At 42.8% G+C, this 27,216-nt stretch overlaps 1 protein-coding gene across 5 annotated transcripts in view; it reads left to right on the forward strand.

The window, feature by feature from the left end:
• Nucleotides 1–27,216, forward strand: part of CORO1C (coronin 1C) — an 83,754-nt gene that overhangs the window by 22,631 nt on the left and 33,907 nt on the right. For 4 of the 5 annotated variants that reach the window (XM_033837087.2, XM_033837088.2, XM_019950350.3 and 1 more), the window contains exon 2: nucleotides 8,387–8,586. The exons of the other annotated variant lie outside the window; for it this stretch is intronic. In XM_033837087.2, the coding sequence (XP_033692978.1) occupies nucleotides 8,387–8,586 (200 nt within the window). The remainder of the gene's footprint in view (nucleotides 1–8,386; nucleotides 8,587–27,216) is intronic. 5 annotated transcript variants of the gene reach the window in all.

A 27,216-nucleotide genomic window follows, 5' to 3' on the forward strand; every position in this document is an offset into this window, starting at 1 on the left:
TGGTCCAGTGGTTAAGACTCCAGGTTTCCACTGCACGGGGCGTGAGTTCTATCCCTGGTGGGGGAAGTTATGCATGCCTTGGGGTGTGCCACCCCCCACCCCCACAAAATTGAATGTACTCTATCCTTGGACTTTGTGTCTATGTATTAGTTCAGGATTCTTTCACTTACTCCTTTTAATATAACTGAAAATTAGATTTCTTTATAAAATGCTTTAGTTTTGGGGACACTCTAGTTGTATAATTTGGAACAAGATATTTAATAAAAGAACGCCTAAGTTTGATGATATGACGTTTGGAAATTTATAGCCAAGCGTTTAAAAAATTGGTGAAACACTAATACCATTTGATAATGCAGGCCTCTTTCTTGAGAAGAGGGTTTTTTTTTTTGTAGTAAACAGCATACTGAGGTGGGAGAACATAAAATTTTGTAAAGGTTCCTTGATAACTGATACTAGTTCATTAACGTGAAAATCATACTTTTGGCTCATAATCAGTAGGAAATTGATTTGGGTTTTCTCCCTTTGGGTAGGGAAACCTATTAGCAGTCTCTTAAATAACAATTGTTGACATTTATGGGACAGTGCCTATTACTATGCTTCAGATTCTATGCTAGGTACTTTGCAGATTTTTAAAGAACAGCTTTATTGAGGTATAATTCACATACCATACAACTCACCCTACTTGAAGTGTACATCAGTGCTTTTTAATTTGTTCACAAATATGTGCAACTGTCACCACAAATTACAGAATATTTCCATCACTTCGGAAAGAAACCCTGTGCTCTTTAGCTGTAACCTGCTATTCTGCAGTACCGCTTCCTCCCCTCCAAGCAACTGCTAATTTACTTTCTGTGTCTCTAGGTTTGCCTATTCTGGGCTTTCGTGTGAATAGAAATCATAATATGTAGACTTTTGTAATTAGCTTCTTAGCGTAATATTTTCAAGGTTTATCCAAGTTGTAGCATGTATTAGTAAGTACTTTATTTTATTTTATTTTTTAAATATTTATTTAGGCTGCGCTGGGTCTTAGTTGCGTCATGCAGTTTCTTTAGTTGCGGCATGCAGAATCTTTAGTTGTGGTGTGCGAACTCTTAGTTGCAGCATGCATGTGGGATCTAGTTCCCTGACCAGGGATCGAACCCGGGCCCCCTGCACTGGGAGCTCAGAGTCTTAGCCACTGGACCTCCAGGGACGTCCCCGACTTTTTTTTTTTTTTTTAATTGCCAAATAACATCCCATTGTGTGGATATATCACATTTTGTTTTTCCGTTCATCCAGTGGATATCCAACTATGGGTTGTTTTCACCCTTTGGCTGTTGTGAATACGCTGCTATGAAAATTCCTGTACAAGTATTTGTGTGAATACCTGTTTTCATTTCTTTTGGGTATATTCTTAGTTGTGGAATTTCAGGGTCACATCATTACTCTGTTTAATCGTTTCAGAACTACCAGACTGCTTTCCAAAGCAGCTGCACCATTTTACATTCCCGCTACCAGTGTATGAGGGTTCTGATTTCTCTGCATCCTCATCCGTACTTGTTATTCTCTGGCCTGATATTAGCCATCCTAGTGGGTGTGAAGTGGTATTTCATTGCGGTTTTTTTTTTTTTTTTTTTTTTTTTTTTGCTGTACGCGGGTCTCTCACTGCCGTGGCCTCTCCCGTTGCGGAGCATAGGCTCCGGACACGCAGGCTCAGCGGCCATGGCTCACGGGCCCAGCCCCTCCGCGGCATGTGGGATCTTCCCGGACCGGGGCACGAACCCGTGTCCCCTGCGTCGGCAGGCGGCCTCTCAACCGCTGCGCCACCAGGGAAGCCCTTCATTGTGGTTTTGATTTACCTTTCCCCAATGGCTAAAGATGTCCAGCACCTTTTCATGTGCTTATTGGATGTTTGTGTATCTTTTTTGGAAAGATATCTATTCAAGTACTTTGCTCATTTTTAAATTGGATTATTTGTCTTTTTATTATCGAGTTGTAGGAATTTTTTATATATTCTAGATACAAGTGCCTTATCAGATATATGATTTACAAAAATTTTCTCCCATTCTGTGGGTTGTCTTTTCACTTTCTTGATGGTGACTTTGAAGCACAGAGGTTTTTAATTTTGATGAGGTCCATTTTGTACACTTTTTATTTTGTTGCTTGTGCTTTTGCTGTCATATCTAAGAATCCTTTGCCAGATCCAAGGTCATGAAGATTTATTCCTATGTTTTCTCCCAAGAGTTTTAAAGTTTTAAGCCCTTATAGTTATATCTTTGATCAATTTTGAGTTAATTATTTTATATGATGTGAGGTCAGGGTCCAGCTTCTTCTGTATGTGGCTATTCAATGGTCCCAGCACCATTTGTTGAAAAGACTTATTTTTCCCCTCATTGAATGGTTTTGGTACCCTTGTCGAAATCGCTTGACCAAAGATGTATGAATTTATTTATGCGCTTTCAGTTCTATTCCGTTGGCCTATATGTCTGTCCTTGTTCTGATTTTGTCAGATTTCTGTGAGATGATCATGTGATTTTTGGTTTTTATCTGATTGATACATGTTACATTAATTGATTTTCAGATGTCACACCAACCTTGCATTGTGGGATAAGTCCCACTTGGTCATGGTGTATAATCCTTTTCATATGTTGCTAGATTTGGTCTGCTAGTATTTTGTTGGGGATTTTTGTGTCTATATTTATAAAAGATATTAGTCTAGTTTTCTTGTGATGTCTTTGTCTGATTTTGGTATCAGAGTAATACTGGCCTCATAAAATTTGTTTGGAAATTTGTTCCTGTCTATTCTTTGTAAAAATTGGTGAAGAACCGGTATTAATTCTTTAAATATTTGATAGACTTCAGCAGTGAAGCCATCTGGACCTGGGTTGTCAGATGTTGTTTTTAATTCTTATGATGGGTATCATCCCCTTCATTTTATAGATGAGGAAACGGAGGCTCGTAAAGGTTAGTGGCAGAGCTGGGATTTGAATCTGGATTACCTTATGTTAAGTACTAGGATGATAACAATAGCTGACATTTATTGTGTATTTAGTTATGTGTTTTTAACCAGACAGGGTACTTCAACGAAATCATCTCCTGCTATAGTCCCATTAGCAAGTGCTCATTTAATATCACTTTAACTTTATATGTAATGTACCCCTTTCCAGATAGAGAATCTGACACTTAAGGAGATTATGACTTTGCCCTACTGAACCACGGCCAGGAAGTAAATGGTACAGCTGTGCTTCTCACTCACAAGGTTGCCTGACTCTGGAGCCTGCCCTCTTAATTGCCTTTCTCTATTGTGCGCAGCAAAAGCAGCTGTGCCACATGTGGGCAGCTGAGCCCAGATCACATTCGACCTTGGATGTGAATGGCCTGGCCCAGACAGCACAGCACTCCGGGAGCCCCGGCTTTTCTCACTCTCTCTGCTCTATAGCTAACTGTCCTCCATGGTTGTAGCAAAAGAACCTGTTTATCATTCTGACTTCGTGTAGTTAGATGAAAATTTGTGTAACATACGTCACTCTGTGTAATACAGAAATGACTTTTAAAGGTGTGTCAACCAGCCGGCAGATTTGTGTGATATCTTTCAGTGAAGACATTCAAAGCACTTTCCATATTTATGTTAATATTCATATTGTTGGTGAGATTAGATGGTATCTTGGCCTATTTGAGTGAAGAGGAAAGATTGTCTCCATTTTTCAGGTTGAAGGGCTTCCTCAAATGTCCGTTCACATTGATTAGTGGGCCCCAAAAAACTGACCCCAGTGCCTGTGTGGGTAGGGGGGCTGGGTGGGTGGTGGGCCTTACAGAGGGTGGTGAGGGCTGACTTCCTGTGGGGCAGGGCGGGTGCTATCTCAGCCAGGCAGCCAGCCTTCTGGGAGCTTCCAGAACACAGGGCTGGAGGCTCCCCTGTGCAGGACCAGGTCGTCTGTGTGGTACCTGCTGGTACCCGTGCTCACCTGTGCTGGTGGTGTTCTGTCCAGGGCCTGCCCTGTGGCTTCTGGGACGGGTGAGGGGTGGCCCCTGATGGTGCAGCACTCAGGAGCAGAGCTGGGTGTCTAGCTGCTCCTAATTAGGTTTTTGGTCAGTTTTCCCTGCAGCCCCTCTCCCACGTCTGTTTCCCTTCTGAGTGCTCCGCGGTTTCACAGTGGGCCTGGTGTCCTTCTGTGAGCCGCTCCTCCTGAGACCGCAGCTGAGTGGAGAACACTCACTTCTGTCAGTTACACTTGCCTGACAGCTTTCCTCTTCCACGGTTTTGTGGTCACGTTGCTCTCTTGTAGGCTCCTTTCCAGTGTCCTTTCGCTTTTCCTTTGGTGTTTATACCAGCTTTTATTCCTTTCCTGTCATTTTGTTAGGATTTCAGGAAGGAGTGGAGGTAAAATGCCATTTGTGTTTCTTTTGTAAATTACCTCTTCATGTACTTTGTGTAATTTCCTGCTGGGATTTTCATGTTTGGAATCTATAAAAACTTTATATATGAAGGATATCAACTCTTTGGTATATGGTGTAATTCCCCCTTCTTCTTTGTTAACTTTACTTTTGAAACACTTGCTGGAAGGTAATGGCAGGGATTCCGGCTTCTGCTCACTTGTGCAGATGGTCGGGTAGGGAAATGGATCCTGAGACCAGCTGGCTGTACATTGGCTTTTGTGTGGATGTGCTTTTCTTTTGGTTTTCACCACCTCATGGAAGCTGTCTTATCTCCTCCAGTTTGAGAAGTATTCATACTGTTTCACACATGGAGGACCCCGGCCAAGCGGAAGCAAGTCATTTGCCGTCTCCTCCACCAGGTGCTCTCAGCCTCTGGTCCTGGTGGTCAGCTGGGAAGGTCTGGCAGCAGCTGGGCTGAGGAACACGCCTGCTCACCAGCCTGCCAAGGCTTTGTCACCTCAGCCCAGCCACACGCCCTAGGCTTGGAGAGAGGCCGCTTCTGCACATGCCTTGAAAGGGTAGAAGGAGACTGGCAAAACTAACTTCTCTCCTTTTGTGCTTAGCAGTGGGCCCAGAGCCACGAGGAAGGGAATTCAAGGGGAGGAATTAGCAGCAGCCCCACATGTGTCCCGTTTGGCATGAGTGGACAGGTGTTAGTTAGCCCTCCTGTCCTTGGGGATCAGGCGCACTTGTTTTCAGCTGAGCTGTGAAGGTTTGACTGTGTTCCATCTCCACTCGTGTTTTCTCATGGCTCCTTCCTCCCTAGCCTGCGTGAACAGAATGCCCTGGCATTAGCAGACGGGAAAAGGACGCTGTGGTGCAGCCCAGGAGACCTCAGGCAGGTGGGGCTGCTGATCCTAAAGCCTGAGCGCTGTCAGTGCACATGTCAGTTGGACAGCCCAGTGGAAGTTGGGGTCCGAAATGACCCATGAGGAAGCCTGGGAATACCAGCTTGGTGTCACTTCCTGTCCCCTAGGCCCTCTGGTTTACTTGGGAAGTGGCTGTGGTGAGTGATCAGCTCTGACATCCTGGTTTCCGTTACGCTCCCTGAGTTTTTCTGTTCCTCTGTCTCACTGCCGCTGCCGGGATCAGTACAGGCCTTTCTCAGGCCCGGTTCACCATCACAGCCTCTTAGCCCATCCCCTTGCTTTTCGCTTCTTGCTCTCTTAAGAGGTCCAGTGTGCTAGCGTCAGACCACTTGTCATCCTCGTCTCTACTTTCCATTAAAATTTTTGCTACTCTTTTCCAAGACCTGGCTTTTGTCCCATGGTAGCATTCAGACTTCTGGTAGCAGTCAGCACCAGGAGTTTGGTTCCGAGTTGCTCTGATTGTCCTGCCTGTGTTGGAAGCCTCTTGAAGGCAAGGGTGGTTTGCTTGTGCTGAATTCTCCACTGCATGTAGTTGGTCTTGTGGAAACGCTCGTGAGCAGTCTCCGCTCTCAGACCAGAGTGCTGATGTCTGGAGAAAAAGCTGAAAAATGGAAAAATTGCCTTGGCAGACTGAGGAAAAAGCCACAATATCATAATTTGGGGGAGGAAGGATTCCTCAGTTTCAGATCTGTCAGATAACTTCACTTTGGAGTTTCCTTATCTGTAAAAGGGGAGGGCGGGTTAGAGTGGATTGTCTTTCCATTCCCACCCAACTCTGAAAGGCTAATTTCCCTTCATTCTTTTTTTTTTTTTACATCTTTATTGGAGTATAATTGCTTTACAATGGTGTGTTAGTTTCTGCTTTATAACAAAGTGAATCAGTTATACATATACATATATTCCCATATCTCTTCCCTCTTGCATCTCCCTCCCTCCCACCCTCCGCATCCCACCCCTCCACGCGGTCACAAAGCACCAAGCTGATATCCCTGTGCTATGCGGCTGCTTCCCACTAGCTATCTACCCCACGCTTGGCAGTGTATGTATGTCCATGCCTCTCCCTCGCTTTGTCACAGCTCACCCCTCCCCCTCCCCATATCCTCAAGTCCATTCTCCAGTAGGTCTGTGTCCTTATTCCTGTCTTACCCCTAGGTTCTTCATGACATTTTTTTCCTTAAATTCCATATATATGTGTTAGCATACGGTATTTGTCTTTCTCCTTCTGAGTTACTTCACTCTGTATGACAGACTCTAGGTCTATCCCCCTCATTACAAATAGCTCAATTTCGTTTCTTTTTATGGCTGAGTAATATTCCCTTGTATATATGTGCCACATCTTCTTTATCCATTCATCCGATGATGGGCACTTAGGTTGTCTCCATCTCCGGGCTATCGTAAATAGAGCTTCAGTGAACATTTTGGTATGTGACTCTTTTGGAATTATGTTTTTCTCAGGGTATATGCCCAGTAGTGGGATTGCTGGGTCATGTGGTAGTTCTATTTGTAGTTTTTTAAGGAACCTCCATACTGTTCTCCATAGTAGCTGTACCAATTCACATTCCCACCAGCAGTGCAGGAGTATTCCCTTTTCTCCACACCCTCTCCAGCATTTATTGTTTGTAGATTTTTTGATGATGGCCATTCTGACTGGTGTGAGATGATATCTCATTGTAGTTTTGATTTGCATTTCTCTAATGATTAATGATGTTGAGCATTCTTTCCTGTGTTTGTTGGCAGTCTGTATATCTTCTTTGGAGAAATGTCTATTTAGGTCTTCTGCCCATTTTTGGATTGGGTTGTTTGTTTTTTTGTTATTGAGCTGCATGAGCTGCTTATAAATTTTGGAGATTAATCCTTTGTCAGTTGATTCATTTGCAAATATTTTCTCCCATTCTGAGGGTTGTCTTTTGGTGGTGTTTATGGTTTCCTTTGCTGTGCAAAAGCTTTGAAGTTTCATTAGGTCCCATTTGTTTATTTTTGTTTTTATTTCCATTTCTCTAGGAGGTGGGTCAAAAAGGATCTTGCTGTGATTTATGTCATAGAGTGTTCTGCCTATGTTTTCCTCTAAGAGTTTGATAGTTTCTGGCCTTACATTTAGGTCTTTAATCCATTTTGAGCTTATTTTTGTGTATGGTGTTAGGGAGTGATCTAATCTCATACTTTTACATGTACCTGTCCAATTTTCCCAGCACCACTTATTGAAGAGGCTGTCCTTTCTCCACTGTACATTCCTACCTCCTTTATCAAAGATAAGGTGACCATATGTGCGTGGGTTTATCTCTGGGCTTTCTATCCTGTTCCATTGATCTATCTTTCTGTTTTTGTGCCAGTACCATACCGTCTTGATTACTGTAGCTTTGTAGTATAGTCTGAAGTCAGGGAGCCTGATTCCTCCAGCTCCATTTTTCGTTCTCAAGATTGCTTTGGCTATTCGGGGTCTTTTGTGTTTCCATACAAATTGTGAAATTTTTTTGTTCTAGTTCTGTGAAAAATGCCAGTGGTAGTTTGATAGGGACTGCATTGAATCTGTAGATTGCTTTGGGTAGTACAATCATTTTCACAATGTTGATTCTTCCAATCCAAGAACATGGTATATCTCTCCATCTATTTGTATCATCTTTAATTTCTTTCATCAGTGTCTTATAATTTTCTGCATACAGGTCTTTTGTCTCCTTAGGTAGGTTTATTCCTAGATATTTCATTCTTTTTGTTGCAATGGTAAATGGGAGTGTTTTCCTGATTTCACTTTCAGATTTTTCATCATTAGTGTATAGGAATGCCAGAGATTTCTGTGCATTAATTTTGTATCCTGCTACTTCCCTTCATTCGTTACCTTGATCTTTCTCTTGAAATTAAAACTGTTGAGCTGTTTCTGGATCTTGAGTTAGGAATTTTTCATTTCTTTGTCATTCTTGCCCTGACACATTTTGCAGTTTTCTCTGGCTACGTGCTGCTAAAGGAAATTTGGATTTGCTATTTGGCTACATATTAGAAGAGCAGACAAAATGCCATACCATTCTGTTATTTTTCAGCTTTTCATTTGTAAAAGTAAAGCTTTCACTCAGGGGCATGATTTTAATATACTTTTTGTTCTCCCACAGACACGATGAGGCGAGTGGTACGACAGAGCAAGTTTCGCCATGTATTTGGACAGGCGGTGAAAAATGACCAGTGTTACGATGATATCCGGGTTTCTCGAGTGACCTGGGATAGTTCCTTTTGTGCTGTCAATCCCAGATTCGTTGCCATAATCATAGAAGCGAGTGGGGGAGGAGCGTTCCTTGTACTCCCTTTGCACAAGGTAAGTCATCTGACTTTCCATCCTGTGAGACACCCTCCGGTAATCTCTGTTTAGTCAGTAATAGATTGATTTTGGAGATTGATAGTCACTAAGCATTGTGTGATTTCTAGGAACATTAGACTTGGATGTAATTGAGCTTAAGTTCCACACGCTTTACTAACCACATCAGTTTTTCTCTGACAGAGAATCATTAAACAGAATGGCAAATTCTGTTCTGGGTGTGCTCTCTGCGGATGAAAAAGATTCTTATAATGATGCTGTGAGCATGGACAGGCACAGGAATTTTGCGACTTGGTTCATAATCATCCACTTTTCATAAAAGTTTTTCCCAAAAGTGCAATTTTAGAAACAGTTATGTTTTTAAATGGGCAGAAATTGATAAGATTATAAGGGAATCTTTTTTGTGTGTGAGGTCATGAGGACTGAGACTTTTCGGTTTTGCTTTGTTTTTGGTTTTGAATGGTAAATGGGATGAGGGCTCAAGAAAATGTCCGCAAACAATGCAGATTTCAAGTCTGGACAGCAGTAGGTTTCAGCATAGGATCTAAACAGCGTTAACAAGCGGTGGAAATAAAGGCTCTGTATTGAAAGTGGTTCTGTGTGAGTTTGAACCCGCTGGGCTTCCTAGTTCTCCCTTCTTCTGACTTTATCCTTCCAGAGAGCCCTCTCCAGTATAGGGGAGAAGATTGGAGATTTGTAATTTTCTGCCTGTTCTTGAAAATTGTAGATGAAAGTCTGTACTAGCTTTAACAGGAAATCCCAGAATTGCAAATAATGGGGGGTGGGAAACACTGTGAAGAGAGAGCTTGGAAAGAGTCATTTTCTGATTAGCTTTTAGGAGGAAAATAAGTTTGGTGAGTCCTGAGCCCTAATGATAAGGATGCAGATGTTGGGTCATGTTACAGCTGTTTCCACTCTGCTGGGAACAGTGGGTCTCCCTGAGTCTGAGCCATGCCTAGTAGAGGCATGTCTCATCATAATGGACCATGTGATTCTGAAAGTGGTTACAGTAACATGAATTTCTGTCAAAGTATTGTATTTTGGTGTTTTTTCCTTAGGAAAACTCTTGCTGGGAAAACTTCCAATTCTCTTGTACTTTTCATTCTCTCAGATGCTCATGACTAACTTGTTTTATTTTAACATCTGATTTGTATCTCAGTGGCTGGATTGATGTGATATTACACAATAGAACCATCTCACTACAGAGGAGATGGATGCCTTTGGGGAACAAATCTGACATATGTTTCCAAACGTACTTTCTTATTGGCGAAGTTGTTAATCATGTTTTAAAGGAGAATCTTTTCATTAAATTGAAATTAAATTTTCTACTCAGATACTTTTGCTTTTGTGGAGGAGATTGTTGTTTCAGTGATGAACAATACATTACACTATTGTAGCTGTACTTACCTGATTTGGGAGTTTGGGTTGGAGTTTAATGCCAGTCGCGTTTGATCTCCACGACTTTCTAGTCGATTTGTTCACCAAGAGCAAGGAGCATTTGGAAACTTGACTTTTCAGTTGTGGGTCTTATGGCAGCCAGCTGAGAAGACACCTCAGCTTGTCAACCAAGGTCAGGCACTGAAGTACCATGATCTCTTTTGAGTTCAATAGGGATAAATTTACGACTTTTTGCTTCAAAGAAGGAGAATAAGCCAATTAAGAAGCCCCAAATAAACTTTTGAACGGCTAATCTTCCTCCAAGTTCAGACAGTTCTCTTCAAGTCCCACATTCACAAAAGGCTCTGTGAGTCCACCTTTGCTTTCACAAACCGTGGGAAACTTAGAGTTACATTTATACTGTTTAAGGGGGCCCTGTGTGCAGGTCCTAAGCTAACTGGATCTTATGCTTTGGTTTTCAGTTGCATTAAGTGACCAATACCTAATAAATAGGTTTTATTATTTTGTTCTTCAACCAGCTGTTTAGGAATTGGGACAGAATAAGTTGCTTCAGAAATTATCATGTTTGAACGAAACATTGGTTTTTGGAGGAGCCTCGAGGGTCTGTCTTTTTCCCAGGCTTATAATACATTCTGTGTGGCTCTACTCCTTAAATATTAATTTGTGTTGGAAGAGGTGACATTGGCATAAACTAAGCCCAGTGACACCCATTGGAAATAAGGTCAGTACTTGGGGTTATCGACTTTTATAATCGACAGGTTCACACGTATTCTGGGATTTTTGTGTATTAAAGTGTGTGTATTGAGCCCTTAGGGTCAGTGTGGCATCGAGGAAGGAACATGGGTCTGGAGCCAGGGGTTCAATCCTGTCTTGGTCACCGACTTGTGGTGAGACATGGATATGTCACTCTGTCCTTACGCTCTCCCATATCTCTACCTGTAACGTGAGGGGCTCTATATAAAAGTGATTTTCTAAATGGTTCTGAAGAACTCTAAAGAACTTAGGGGCAGGATAAAGATACAGACGTAGAGAATGGACTTGAGGACACGGGGAGGGGGAAGGGTAAGCTGGGACAAAGTGAGAGAGTGGCATGGACTTATATATACCACCAGATGTAAAATAGATAGCTAGTGGGAAGCAGCCGCATAGCACAGGGAGATCAGCTCGGTGCTTTGTGTCCACCTAGAGGGGTGGGATAGGGAGGGTGGGAGGGAGACGCAAGAGGGAGGGGATATGGGGATATATGTATATGTATAGCTGATTCACTTTGTTATACAGCAGAAACTAACACACCATTGTAAAGCAATTATACTCCAATAAAGATGTTAAAAAAAAAAAAGTGGTTTGCTACCCAAAATTCAGCAAAGGAAACACTGTTGTTCCTTTTCTTTCCCTCCTTAGTGTCAACATGTAACTTTGGGAAGTAGATGCCTTTTTACTCGTGGCTGCTTTTCCTCAAAGGGCAAGGCTGAGCCCAGCAAAGAAAAGTGGTCTGTGGCTCCTGTAGACAGTTCTGTGTCTCGGGAGGTCTTAGAAGGATCCGCTGTGATGGCGGGGCCTAGCCCGGAGCCCCGAAGTGTCAGGTGACACCCACCTTTCTTTTCTTCCTAAGACCCTTTCCCTTGACTACTTACTATCTAGGCTTTTAGAAAATAGAACTATGCTCCACGTTGTCAGAAAACCTGCATTTCTGCCTGCATTAAAGGGCTGATTGCCCTCTGGATATCTATTTCCTTATAATTTTAGTATAATAATGAAGATTTGAATACGGATCGTAAGTTTTACATTTTTACAGATATTTCGTTGTTCATATAGTACGAGGTCTTCACTGTTCTTTGACTATGCACGTGTAGTTTGATTGTCTATAGACTGAGTGTCTGCTGGGTGCCATCTTTGCTCTCCAGGAGCACTGCATCTGCTTTTCATTGTGGTCAGTTTCCCCGGCCCCCAGGAGATTGCTGGTACTGCGGTGTTTGTCTCACCTTTAGAAGTGCAACCTTGAAGGACGAAAACATTGGGGACCTGAGTACATGGTGAACCCACTGATCCTAGTACAGGACTCTGCCCTGGAAAAGAGATCCTACAACTTCAGTGTCTTGGCAAGTTTGAAATAGTTTTACAATGAGGTGCTGCTTTTGTTTAAAGGCAAAGAAAAACCAAATTCCCACATATAATAAGAAGTGATGCTTGAAATGAAGATTGTGGGAAATGATGCTCTGGGTGTGTACTGGGCTCCTGTACGTGTTGATGGCAGTCTAGAATTTCTCTAAACATGAACTTAAGGAGGTGGGTATGGTTTTTAATCACTATCTCAAGAGACTTCTGGCAGAGTGTGTGTGTGTGTGTGTGTGTCTGTCTGTCTGTCTGTGTCCCCCCGCTGCTTTTTTTTTTTCCTGGTTATAGTCAGCCAGGTTGGTTTTAGTGATGCTTTGGGGGCTTTCTGTCCATGTTAATATTGAATATGTGTGTACTGATCTTAAGATGTATTGTGACTCTTTCTGAAAGGCTCCCATTTTAAAGCATGGCCTTCCATGAATTCTTCTTCAAAGTTAGTTAGCGTCAGCAGTAAGTAGGACCTACTGCAACCTCGTGAGGCTTATGATTAGATTCCAGGAGAATCATGGTCTCTGTCTTCCAGGACTTCAAATTAAAAATGGAAAGAGTGGTAGAGACAAATACATGGACACATACACAGCAAGAGGTAAGCTTAGGAATGCATATATGTTTATTTAAGTGTATGGTTTATGAGGTTTTTGTTCGAAAGGTTTTATTAGAGAAAGTAGGATTTTAAGAGATCACTGCTGGGGGAATACGGAAAGTGCTCAGCCCTGAGGTGGGGCGATTTAGATTAGCACACATGATTCAGGGTTTCTTTTGTCATGCTTCCCTCAAGCTGTGGCATGCTGTTCAGTCATGACTTCTCAAGGTGTGGCTTAGTACATTTTCTTATTCTTTGGTCTTTCATAGGATGAATAATATCAGTCTTGTTGAACAGAAGTTGGCTTTGTGGTTTTGGCCGTTGCGTTCTCCCCACAACTACACAAGCTGCCTTGTCAGGAGCACACAGGTTCCAGCCCCCTGTGCGCTACCACGTGGGCACGAAGGGCACGAACGAGCCTCTCCTTGTGCAAGAGCCACGCTCGTGATGTGAGACCAAGGCATTCCCATCCCTGTTGTGAGCCACGGTGGCTCCTACAAACAGCAATGTTAGATGTGTGTGGGCACAGGCGTGCACATACACACTAAAACTTCAGATCCCAGTGAACCTGGAGCAAGGGTTGAGGGAGTTGGTTAGAATTCTATGCTCTTGATGTCTTGACATCCGCTTGGAGGGAGGATGCAAATTGGAGGGCTCCTGTCTTCCCTAATCGCTTTCTCCCTTCTTCCCTTGACTGTTCTTACTTTGGAGGATTGGAGTGATGGCTAATTTCATCTTCCCAGTAATTGCCTAGGAGAGCAGCTCTGCTCTGGGCCATGATGGGATGGGTGTGGCCAAGTCTTTGTCAGCCTTTTGGGTCACTGTCTCCTCTCTTCTTGCTCCTCTGGTGTAGCTGTGAGGTGCCTTCTTATACACAGTTATGTTTCTCCCATATATTTTAAGAACTGTGTGTGGGAATATTTGGGATCTTGCTTTATTTATGTCTGTGAACTATCTTTTCAACTCATTTTGTAGTCTTTCTCAACTAGAGTTTTGTGAAAGAATTCAGCCCCTACAGAAAATCATTTCAGTGAATATTTTCTTAGTTTTCTCAAGAAAGGGACATAGCTAAGCCTTATAGATGGATAGGAGAGAAATTAATCCATTACATAAAGTAGCTGCCTTAGGGCATTAGGACTTAATTCCTTCACAGAACCCAGGTTGACAAGGGCTGCTTTAGTGTATTTTTCTGTCATATTTATTGAAGAAGAAATTTATTGAGGAAGAAATCTTGATTCATTTCAGTCAGTGTTCTAAGTGCTCCTTCTTAATGTTTAGTATCCAACTCAAATTTTATCTCCAATTTGTTGAGACAGTGGAAATCATCCTCTGGGATTCCTTAGCTGCTTGTCTCATGCCACTAGTACCACAGGCTGCATTATCACATTGTAATGTAATTATTTTCTTAGCCACATAACAGATAACGGGAGGGTGGTTGGAATGATATGCTCTTGATCTCTTGACCTTCGCTTGGATGGAGGATACAAAATGGATGGGTGTATGGTAGGGTTCTCCAGCATCTCACCTTACTCTCTTGTGGTAGCAGCCTCCAAGATGGGCTCCAATGGTTCTTGCCTCCTTGTGTCTTGCCGTTGTGTGGTTCCCTCCCACATTAAATAGGGCTGACCTGTGTAGCCACTAGGATATGGAGGAATTGATGGAGTGTGACTTCTGAGACTCGGTCATAAAAGCATATTGGCTTCTTTATTTCTTTTGGAGCTTTCATGCTGTAAGGACACTCAAGCAGCTCTGTGGAGAGGTCCATAGGACCGCCCGCCAATAGCCAGCACTGACTTACCAACCACGTGAGTGTGTCATCTTGAAGGTGGATCCTGCAAACCTAGCTGACACCTTGACTCAGGAGAACCCTCAGCCAGAACCACCCAGATAAGCTGCTTTTGAACTCCTGACCCACAGAAACTGTGTGAGATGAGAAATGCTTATTGTTTTAAGTAGCTGAATCTTAGGGTAACTCATTAAGCAGCAGTGATAACTAAAACATGTACAGTTGACCCTTGAAAAACCTGCCACGGGGGTTAGGGGTGCAGACCCCTTGGCAGTTGAAAATCTATATATAAGTTTACAGTTGGCCCTCTGTATCCATGGTTCTGCATCTGTGGATTCAACCAACCATGGATCTTGTAGTACATATTTTTTGGAAAAAATTTGCATATAAGTGGACCTGCATAGTTTAAACCTGTGCTTAAAGGGTCAGCTGTATTCTCAGGATATGGCACTTGACTCAATAATGTTAGGTCACACAATGCACAAATAAATGAGTAATTCAAAGCGGCCTAAAAGGCCTTTGGATAATTTTAAACACTCTTTCCACCTCTCCTTTTAAAAAAAAAATCTGTATAGATAGATACATACATATAGATATACAGCATTCTATAATAAATCTTAAATGAATAATTGAGGGATTCTGTAGTAGTAATATCAGAAATATTACCAAAGCTCTATGAAGAGCGAATTGTTGTTTAAGCTTAAGTGAAATCTAAAACAGTACTTTAAAAAAATTACATTAATTCATTCACATACTTATTTCTCAGACATTTGAGCACCTGCTCTGTGCCAGGACCTGTTTCGAATCTTGCTCTTAAAAAAGCTTTGCTAACAGTTGACCTCGATCTCTCCAATGGGGAGGTTTGTCTGTGTCTAAAGGGCTCTGACACAGCGATGGGAGATGAGTTCTAAATGAGGCTCAAGGAAGATGTCACAGAGAAGGTTCTGTTGGAAGTTGGGTTTCTCCTGAGTGTAGGAGCCAGGGATGAAACAGAAGAGGAGCCCAACCAACTCACTAAACTGATGTGTTAGAAGAGGGGCTCTGTTCCCAGGAGGGCGAAGAACGGGGGGGGGGGGGGCACATTCCTTCTTTCTGCGTTGGGATGGCCTTTTCTCGTATTGGAGAAATGGAATGCTTGATTGGAGGGGGATTGGGAGGAGCTGTAGGACAGCTTTTTGGTAGAAAAATTACATACTTCTTGGCTCTTTTTTTCCTTCACTTCCAGTGTAAATAGTACAAAACTAGTGTTTTCCTTCACTGTTATACGGAGAAGAACCAGGATAAGCACTGCTCTGCATTTTAGGATTTTTGTTAAAACTGGATCTACGTGGCATCTTTCCACTGTTTCAGCTTCAGGAAAAGGCAGTGACTTCATGTTATATTCATAAAAATAAGGCTCCAGAGTGACATCAGAATGTGCTTGGAGGGTCCCCTTCATATATGATGTCTTAGTTTTTGCACACGGTGGGGTTGCTGTCATACCTCTGTTCTACAGTTGCAGAAATTGAAACTCAGGCTGAGTGACTGCCTGGAGCTGTGGGGTCTTCCATGGATTAGAACCTAGGTCTCTGAATCTTTATTTGGTTTGTACATGTATATGTGTGTGTGTGTATATATATATATATATATATATATATATATAGTTTTGTTTTTTTGAGGTACACGGACCTCTCACTGTTGTGGCCTCTCCCGTTGCGGAGCACAGGCTCCGGACACGCAGGCTCAGCGGCCATGGCTCACGGGCCCAGCCACTTCGCGGCACGTGGGATCTTCCCAGACCGGGGCACGAACCCGTGTCCCCTGCACCGGCAGGCGGACTCTCAACCACTGCACCACCAGGGAAGCCCTGTACATGTATATTTTTGATTAACATTTTCTTCCCACTGAGTGTGAAAGATTTTTTAATAGAAACCGTGGTCTAATTGACACTTAATCCTTTGCATTCTTTCTCTGGGATTAGAAGACTTAATAACAAAAACACTAGCCTGTCAGGGCTCTGATTCTGGCAGCTCGGAGAATTGTCTCAAGGTTTGGAAAGTGCTTGGTCTCTACCGTGCCTTGCGAGTAGACAGTGGCAGTGATGGAGTCGCAGCAGCTCACATCATTGAGGGCTTCCTTTAAGTGCCAGGCGCCGTGCTGATAAGTGCCTTCTTTCATGGACTAGTTCAAAAGAAATGGCAGTCTCCCGATGGTGCTTTTCTCTGTGACCCCCAGTTACTGCCAGCACCTGCTGGATTTGCATTGGCTGCGCCTCCCCCTTACTGTACGCTGCTGACAGGCAATTTCCATTCCCACAAATAGCGGTGCCCCATTTTGGACAAGGGTGGCGATGCTAGTAGCCCTTTGTACAGATGTGGACATCTGGCACAGGGTAGCTTTGGTGTGATGGGCAGGGGCTTTTATTCAGTGCCAGTGTCCTGATGTGTCCTGGGATGCCCATTCACCGCCTCCTGAAATAGATGCTGTCTGTCTGCTACCCTGAGCACCTTAACTGTCAATTGTGTGGGCTGTGAAAGGCTGGGAGGCAGGGCAGGGCCAGCAGTGGAGGATGCGGGGTGGGGGGCACCAGGTGCAGAACAATGACTTCCAAATTACTTCCGAGCTGCCAGCCCCACGAGCATTGCACGGCCTCATTACCACATGAAGTGCCACAGAAGGACCTTTTCATCTGCTCCCAGTGACTGTTTTCCACAGTCTTGTTGGGTGGAGGGGGGATGGGAGGGGGACACCCTACTCACCCCCAGTTAACAATGGAGCACAAAGTCCTGGCAGAAGGAATCTTACCATGTACCCTGCGGCTATTTTTGATTACAGTGAGTGGCTGTGACTCAGTGTGCCCTGGCAGATGACAGCTCCCCCCTCCCCTCCCCTGCCTTCCTCCTACCCCCTCCCCTGGAGATGAGCAAGCAGCCTGTCCTTTGTGCGTTTCCTTGGCCGGCCTCTCACGCTGCTGCAGTTCACTGATATGTCCACAGCAGCCGGCCTGCAGGCCTGACAGGGCTCTGACAGTGGTTTTTACCATATATGGCCATCAGAGCGCTGGGGCTGTCAGCCGGCCAGGATCATTTCCTTCCTTTGCTTTGATTGGCTGCCTGGCTCGGAGAATGGTGGGATCTGGGAGTGTGTGGTGAGGGGAAGCCACTGAGTCAAGTGCAAAGAACATTTAACTCTTTCCTGGTTTTCTGGAGCGTGAGTCTGGGCTGAGCACATGGGCAAGTGCTGCTGCCAGAAGCCGCCTTGTATAAACGTGATGATGACCCAAGTCAGGGAAGCAGCGAAGAGCAGGTTTCTGAATACTGATTACTCTACTAAAATAGACTCCAGGTGCAATGGACAGATTTCTGCTGTCCCCGTTTGTCCAGAAGCCTCTTTATAACCATATGTAGTAAACGTTCTGCTCTCACCAAGTTGAATTCCATGCTAGTTGGGGGTGGGACCTGAGCTGAGTCCAGGGAAGGCTGAGCCTGGAGGGCAAGTGATGAGCACAGCACGTGTTGGCTTTCTCAGAGGAACGGGGACTAGGGTTTCCTTTCTGGCTGAGCTTTAAGTCGGGAGTAAATGATACAGGCTACTGAATTGGGTCTCTGCTCCAGTCCTCCTGCTGTTTACAACCACTGCAAGATGTGAGCTGCCTCGGCCATGCAGCCCAAGGCATTTGCCTAAAGAAAAAGAAAAAAGAGAGCTGTGATATTTTTCTGTTTTTCATCCCCACTTCAAGAAGGGTGGGTTTTTGTTCTGAGGCTTGTGGGTAAACCAGTGCAGAGCTGGGATTGGAAGGGGTAGCTCTGGGGCTTTTCCTCATTCACCAAGGGTCCCATGGGAGGAATCTCCAGTGTCATTGGAGATGACACTCAGTACCAAGGGTTAGGCAACAAGTTACTCTCCTTTCTGCTTGGATATTAAATGCTTTGTTTTAATTTCCTATATTTGCACTTAGTTCGATAGTTCTTTTGCTTTCCAGTTTTTCCTTTCGAGCTGAATTGTATTTTGACTAGGTTCTACCTCATCTTGGGCTCCTAGTTTTTCTTTGTTCTCAGACCAGAGGGATCGTGTGGAATTACTTGTCTGCATTGATGAGGATTTTGCTTTATAAATTTTCTGCTAAGTCAGGAAGTTAAGAAATAGAGCTTCTCCATTTGCTGTTGTGTATTTAGGTGTGGTTGAGTAAGGAAATGCCAACTCTTCCACCTTTTTGCTTTGTGATAATGAAATATCCGTAGTTTTATAGTAACTGCCCTCAGGTTCTTAATGGACTTTTAAAATGGTCTGTTCACTATTCAACGCAGTTTTTAAAGAGGACCTGTGATGCCAAAATGGTTTGCTTGGCATTTTCACTTGTGCCCGTAAAGACTGTTCCTTTTCACTCACAGGCAGGGGAGGGCTCTCAGCACCATGCTGCCTCTCCCTGGCAGCTGTGGCGGCTGGCTTACTTTCCAGGACCCGGTAACCCAATCTCTATGTGCTATTCCAGAGCACCTCCTCTCACCCTCAGGGTTGGCGTTTCTGGTTCCCTTAAAGTAAAACCTCCCCAGAATGTTTTATTCCTGGGCCACGAACTGTCACTCTTGGTGACCAGCCTGTCAGCAGGCCCTGTACTGTGTGCATCGGTCTTCCTGGTAAGCTGCAGGGGTCCCTGTCTTGCTCTTCTGGCCAGTCTCTCCCCTGTGCCACGACCACTGTCACTGTAGCTCCTCCCTGTGAGGGAGCAGGACCTGAAGAGATTGCAGTGGAACATGTATCCACATAAATAATACTGTTCCAAGAAAAAGGAAGTTGAAAAAAAACAAAAACCCACTTCAATAGATATCCTTTTTTGACTCCTTTGAACTCTGCACAATATGAATGGAGGCCTTATGCCCAGGCTGCAAACTTTTCCTTTGCTTCCGAGCACATGTTTGACTTAACCATTCTCCTTGTGGAGGGTTCAAGAATTCTCAGGGTATTACTCCAAGGCCAGTAATGAGGTATTATCTCTGCCTTTGAAAAGATCTTTTAATGTGTGGACAATATGATAAAGTTACTGAACTTTGGACACATCAAGTGATTTTGATGAGCATTTTTTCCTAAAATGAAAACCTGTATGAATATAAAGTAGGGAATGAACAGTTTGAAAATCTTTGTTCCTTGAGTCAGGGTGGGGGGTGGAGTGGGGCCTGTTTGGGCCTTACATCTGAGGGTGGTGTAACCAGTTTGGATAAATAATAAGCTCAGATTATAGTAATGGATTATAAAGTGGCTGGATTATAAGAAGAATGCAGATGAGAAGTTTGGAGGGAGGTCCTGGGAGGGAGCTTCCTGCTCTGGACTAGCTGAGGGAGATGGCCTAGGAAGCGATCACAACCCACCGCCCCAGACCAGCTTGCGTTTCTAGAACTGAATCCAGAGTGTAAACTAGAAGGACATTGTATGTCGAATACCCTGAGCATCTGAAAGGGGAATATTTGATTTGAGTGATAAAAGTAATGGGTGTCACTTTTTAGCACCATAGGAGTTTTTTTTTTTTAACTTTGTGGAAATGTATGTTAGTTGTGAGAAAGAGTAAGCCTGCTGGGTAAAGTGTTATGTGGCTTTAACCAATGTTACTTTTGGAAGGAACCAGTAATTATTAGATTGAGCCTCGTTGGCACCAGTTTGGTAGTATCTTCAGTCTAATATTGAGTGAGCTAATGTGTGGATCGAAAACAATTACCATGTGAGGGGTCTGTCTTACACTAAGAAACAATCATTCTGAATGATTAATGCAAAGGTCATATGGGAAGCATCCCAATGTTGTATTTTGAGACTTTGGGAGGGTGAAAATGCCTGCACCTGTAAAATACGCCATTAGCTTCCTTGAAAATAACATCCTAGGGTGGAACTCCTTTATAGAAACATCTATGAGAAGATTTCTGTACGTGTCTGTTTGTATATATTAGAATTCTTTTGATTGAACGGTAGTGTCTTCGGCGTGTGGGATGAGTGCACTTCCTAAATATGGATGCCTTTTTGAAAGGAGATATGACAAATAAGTAAGATAGGACCTCCCTCGTGGTGCAGTGGTTAAGAATTCGCCTGCCAACGCAGGGGAAACGGGTTCGAGCCCTGGTCTGGGAAGACCTCACATGCTGCAGAGCAACTAAGCCCATGTGCCACAACTACTGAGCCTGTGCTCTAGAACCCGCAGGCTACAACTACTGAGCCCACACACCGCAACTACTGGAGCTGTGTGCCTAGAGCCTGTGCTCGGCAACCAGAGAAGCCACTGCAATGAGAAGGCTGCGCACTGCAACGAAGAGTAGCCCCTGCTCGCTGCAACTAGAGAAAACCTGCGTGCAGGAGTGAGGACCCAACACAGCCAAAAATAAATAAATAAGTAAAATAAAATTACCAAAAAAAAAAATAAGGTACACTATTTGATATAAATGGATGCAGTTGTGGTTTCCTATTCAAACTAATGGGAAATACCTTTACAACTAGAAATATCGTTTCATAAGAGTTACATTGAATTTTGTATGCCTAAGGAGGAAATGTTTTTGCCAACTTATTTAAAATTATAAACATTCCTTCTTAGAGCAGTTTTACAAAGATATGTATTTACTGATGCTTCAATTTTGATTTTTCACCCCTCCCCCCCCAGAAAGAAAGAAAGCGAGCCTGTAGGAGGAGAGTATTGCCTAACTCTGTGAGCTTAGTTGAAGCATCAGTCTCCAGGAGCTCTGCTGAGGCTTTTGGCTGCTTTGAAATTTTTGAGGGCCTTCCCCATACCCAAAGTGAATGATAGTGCCGGTGTCTTGGTGGTTTTCTGCCACCGTAAGGGCTGCTAGCCAGAACATGTCAAAGCCATCAACCTCAGCTTGGGCCGCCGCATGGAAACTGTGCTGTCACACCTCTCCCTCGTGCCAGCTGTACGCACACTTTGGAGGCTGCATTTTCCCTGGGGCTCATATTGCTGGGCCTCCTGCAGGCCACCGGATCTTTTAGATAATAATAGTCCTTAAGCCAGTGCCCTGACCTATTTCACCAGCGTCCCACAAGTGTATGAACTGGGGTCTGGGCCAGAGCCTTTGGGAACCTTGGTGTTGGTCATTTTCGCCACTTGAGTTGACTTGCTGGTAATTCTCATCACTTGGAGTTTTAGCTAGAGAGGTACAATAAAAGCTCTATGGCATGTGATCGGGATAACTAGTAAGTAATCAATACATTTGAATAATTATTTAAAGCAAGAAATCTGAATCTCCAACTGGCTAGTCTCAGCTAAACTTTCAATTCCATGCTAGCAAAGTAGTAATATTCTAGATGATGTAACTGAGGTGATGCATCCTTAATGAAACAGTGGACTGATTTGTTAGTAAATGAAATTATTCTATATGTAACCCTTGGGAAATTGATGAGTAGTTATTAAATCACTGTTCAGCCAAAAAAGATACTTTAAAAGGTGTTACTAAGTTTTTGTCAGTCTTTCTCCCAGCCTCAGCATTCATTTAAACTTGCTGCTTAGACGTGCAGGTAAGCCGTGTTGTCACCATGACTTGCAATGATGTCTTTCTGAATGGTCCTTCACAATCTAGAATTAGACATGGATTCCTTGGTTTATTCACGGGATGATAAATGAGGATGTGTCATGATTATGAATGAGAAATGCATTCTCATTAGATCCCAGGGCAAAATGACTTTCAGAAGTGATGTGCCCTCATCTTTACCATATAAGGCCGTTACTGTATGGTTTCCTTCAGTTTCCATGGACTTGAGCTCTCAGCAGTTTATAATTGCCCAGCTCCGCCCTTTTAAAGATACATACTTATGGGTGAAATATGTTGTTGTGCTTTAGGTTTGATTTTGTTATGGGTAAGAAGCTATTTGGAGGTGCAAGCCCTTGGAATCACAGCAGCTGATAACTTGACTGTGTGTGGAGCACACCCTGTGTGTAAACCCATCATTGCACATTTAAAACGGCATTTTTTTCTCATACTTCTTTTTGTTCCTCTATCACTGTCAGACATTTAGTCGATTCCCTTTCTGTTGTGCTGCAGGATGATGCTACTTTCCCTGTTTTATTTGTTGTGAGGATTTATGATGATGTTATAACCAGAGGAAGCAGCTGTTTGCAGGGTATCATTTTTTATTAACTTGTGTTTCTGATGACCAGCTGCCACTAATTTCAACATTACTCTTGTGCCTTTTTCACAACCCCATGGCATAGTGGAAATTTTCTTTCTCTGTAGAAACCTAGTAGGATTGTCAGTGATATTTTAGATGTCTGCTTCTTGGTTTTCTCTGTTCCTATTTCTTTACTTAGAAAGTGGGAATAATAGGGTTGCTGTTTCATGAAGGTAGTTGTGATAATGCACATAAAAGATTGTCCTACAGTTCTTAGCATGTAACGTAAGCACTCTGAAAGTGCTAGCGATTTTTATTACTAATTATTTGTTTTTGATAGAAAGGGGGGAAATAAGTGGCAGTTGTCTTTTGAATTACATTCAAGTTCCCGTGAAACTGTTGGGCTCTTTATTACTTTTATGCTATAGACTTTTCGGGGCTGAGTTGAGAATGGCAGAAACGCTTCTTACTATTCTCAGATATCTTACTTGATTGAAGAATACTGGTGAGTAGCTATTTACTTTTGGCCAGGGTTGTATAATTTTAACCTTAAAAAGAAAAGTCATTTAGTAAGCTTCTGAGTATAATTAAGAGCAACTAGTATTAATGTACTACCAGATTCCCCTCAAAATTGCTGTATATCTGAGCAAAAGCTCTTCCTAGCCCAGATTGAAAAAAATTATTTGGTGTCCTTGGATGTTTAGAGTTCACTGACTATACTCTGCCATCAAGGATGCCAGATGGGGTGTGCTGGGGTGAGCCTCCGAATGCAAAGACCCTGGGATACAATAAAACATTTCAGGTAGAAAAACTCTTTTCCTTGGGATTAAAGGGTTTTTTTTTTAGATTTTTAAAATAATTAATTAACTAATTAATTTATGGCTGCGTTGGGTCTTAGTTGCAGCACGTGGGATCTTTGTTGAGGCATGCAGGATCTTCACTGTGGTGTGTGGGCTTCTCTCTAGTTGTGGCTTGTGGGTTTTCTCTTCTCTAGTTGTGGCGCACAGGCTCCAGGGTGCGTGGGCTCTGTAGTTGCGGCACGTGGGTTCCAGAGCACGTGGGCTCTGTAGTTTCCGGCTCACGGGCTCTAGTTGAGGTGCGTGAGCTCAGTAGTTGTGGCATGCGGGCTTAGTTGCCCCACAGCATGTGGGATCTTAGTTCCCTGACCAGGGATCGAACCCACGTCCCCTGCATTGCAAGGCGGATTCTTTACCACTGGGCCACCAGGGAAGTCCCATAGATTTTTTTTTTAATGTAAATTAATAACAATATATTGGTGTGTTTCTCAACTTTATTATATTTTAGTTATTTTTTAAAAATAGGAAACAAAATAATAGGACACTCATGTACTCACCTACAAGGTTAAACAGATGTTAATATTTTGCCATGTTTGTTTCATATCTCCCTTTTTTGAAAACAGTAAAGCATAACAGATGTAGCTAAACTACCATTCTGCTTTCCATTTTTTCTCCTTCCCCAGAGGTAATTGTCTCCTCAAAGTTGGTATGTATCATATGTTTGTACTTTATTACATGTGAATGTACCTATAACATAGGCTATTATTTGGTATGTTTTAAACTTTTATATAAGTGATATTTATTCTCATACCAAAGGACAGTTACATTGCTTCTGCTTTTTTCACTGTTTCCAACAGTGCTTCCATGAATACCCTTGTGCAAAATATGGGAGCGTTTCTCTCGCACAGACCATCAAGAAGTGGTATTGCTGAGGGGCGGGCAACTTCAGCTCCAGTTGTTTCCAAATTGCTCTCAAAAGGAATCGTAGCAGGATACTCTCCTGTGCGTAGTTTTTATGAGTTCCTCTTTCCAAACATGTTTGCCAGCACTTGTATTTAGACTTCTAAATTCTTGCCAATTTTAATGGGTGTCAAATATTACCTTATTGTTTTAATTTGCAGTTCCCTGATTACCAGTGAGATGGAGTACTTTCCATACATCTGTTGGCTTTTCAGGCTTCCTTCCCTGTGGATCCCTGTTCATATCATTTGCCCCTTATTCTATTAAGTTGTTTATTGATTTTGTCAGGTATATATTTTATGTATACATACATGTATATATGTATGTATACACACACACACACGTAGATACAAAATCTTCTCCCAATCTGCAACTTGTCTTTTCACTTTACTTGTGTTTTTTGAGAACAACCCACACTGCTGAATTTGCATTACTTTTTTTCCCCCTCCTTTTTTGAGGGGAGTTTGCATCAATATTTATAAGTCACATAAGCCTAAGTTTCTCTTCCTTACACTGTCCTTCATATCAAGGTGGTACATTCCTTATGTAGTGAGTTCAGCAGTGCGCTTTTATTTTTTATTCTCTGGGAACACTGGTTTGAGATGATTTCTTCCTTGAATGTTTGGGAAAACTCATCTGTAAAACCATCTGGGCCTATTATTTTTGGTATTTACTGATTGATTTTGGGTGGGCAGTGATGTATGGAGTTACAGTACTGGTTCTTTTTTATTATTATTATTTTTGACTGCGTTGGGTCTTCATTGCTGCATGCGGGCTTTCTCTAGTTGTGGCGAGCGGGGGCTACTCTTTGTTGCGGTGCGCAGCCTTCTCATTGCAGTAGCTTCTCTTGTTGCAGAGCATGGGCTCTAGGTGCGCGGGCTTCAGTAGTTGCAGTGTGCGGGATTCAGTAGTTGTGGCTTGCGGGCTCTAGAGCGCAGGCTCAGTAGTTGTGGCACATGGGCTTAGTTGCTCCGCGGCATGTGGGATCTTGCTGGACCAGGGCTTGAACCCGTGTCCCCTGCGTTGGCAGGCGGATTCTTAACCACTGCACTGTGGGAAGCCCACAGTACTGGTCCTTTTATGATTCTGGGTCTCTTTAGGTTTTCTGTTTATTGAAGGAGTTTTGATACATCACACATTTTCTAGGTGCTTACTTATTTCATCTGGAATTTTAAGTTTTGTTTTAGCTATATCCCACAAGTTTTGATATGGCATGTATTTACTGACCAATTTTAACCTTTTTCTGTTGGCTATTATGACTTTCTATGTGAATTATTTAGTAAATTAGAAATTTTGGGGGGACTTCCCTGGTGGTGCAGTGGTTAAGAATCCGCCTGCCAACGCAGGGGACACGGGTTCGAGCCCTGGTCCGGGAAGATCCCACATGCCGTGGAGCAACTAAGCCGGTGAGCCACAACTACTGAGCCTGTGCTGTAGAGCCCGCGAGCCACAACTACTGAGCCCGCATGCCACAACTACTGACGCCTGTGCACCTAGAGCCCGTGCTCTGCAACAAGAAAAGCCACTGCAACGAAGAAGCCCCTGCTCACCACAACTAGAGAAAGCCCGCGCTCAGCAACGAAGACCCAACGCAGCCAAAAATAAATAAATAAATTCATTTTTTAAAAAAAGAAAAGAAGAAGAAGAAGGCTGATACCGTTTATGTTCCTGGTACGGTGGGAAGGGTAGGAGTGATGTCGAGGACTTGGATAGGTTGGCAAACACTTTTAAAAAAAAACAAACTTTTCAGATGCTTTGGAGATTTTTGGCTTGTACTTTTCTGTTAATTTTTAATTGTATTGCGTTGTACTCAGAACATGTTCTGTACAATATCGATTCCTTGGTAGTTTTTGAGATTTGCTTTGTGGTATTCTATTTGGTGATTTAAAAAAAAATGTTTATTAGTGTGCTTGGAAACAAAAAAAAATGTGTGTTTTAAAATGTTGGCTATGGGCTTCCCTGGTGGCGCAGTGGTTGAGAGTCCGCCTGCCGATGCAGGGGATGCAGGTTCGTGCCCCGGTCCGGGAAAGTCCCATGTGCTGCGGAGCGGCTGGGCCTGTGAGCCATGGCCGCTGAGCCTGCGCGTCCGAAGCCTGTGCTCCACAACGGGAGAGGCCACAGCAGTGAGAGGCCCGCGTACTGCAAAAAAAATAAATAAATAAAAATAAAAAATAAAATAAAATGTTGGCTACAAGTTGTATATATCCGTTAGATCAAGCTTGTTACTTTTGTTAAAGCCGTTTATATTCATACTGATTTTTGTCTGTTTGATCTCTTAAGTCTTTATTACAATCTCTTAAGATTATGGTTTTGTCATTTTCTCCTTGTACGTCTGTCAATTTCTGCTTTAATTATTTTGAAGCTTATGTAGTTAGATGAGTTAAAGTCCATAGTGACTATAGCTTTTCTCTGATTTGTTTCTTTAAATGTTAAAATGTAATCTTAAATAATGCATTTCACCTTAAAATCTATTTGTTCTGGTATAACCACCTGGTACATATTTTTATATCCCTTCCCCTCCTTTAGTTGCCTTTTTGTATTATTATTTTGTAAATGTGTCTTATAGCTGGTTTTAATCTGATCTGAAGCACCTCGTCTTTTAGCAGGTGAGTTTAAGTCATTCATATTTACCGCAGTTTGTGATTTATGGTTGGTTTTATTTCCACCATCTTATTTTGTGCTTTCTAGCTTTCATGCTTTTTCTTGCCCTTTTTTCTTTTTATTTCCTCTTTCTCTTATATTGAATGAGTTTTTAAAATTCCACTAACCTTCCTACCACTCCATACACTTTTTGGAAGTTATATATTCTCTTTTAGTGTTTACCCTTAATTTTAACATACTTACATGACTTAAAGTCTAAAACTAGTCAAATTTTCTGCCTTTTTCTAGGGAAGGGCCCTGAAACCTTTGAATTC

Source organism: Tursiops truncatus, chromosome 13, assembly GCF_011762595.2.
Source record: "Tursiops truncatus isolate mTurTru1 chromosome 13, mTurTru1.mat.Y, whole genome shotgun sequence".
NCBI lineage: Eukaryota > Metazoa > Chordata > Mammalia > Artiodactyla > Delphinidae > Tursiops > Tursiops truncatus.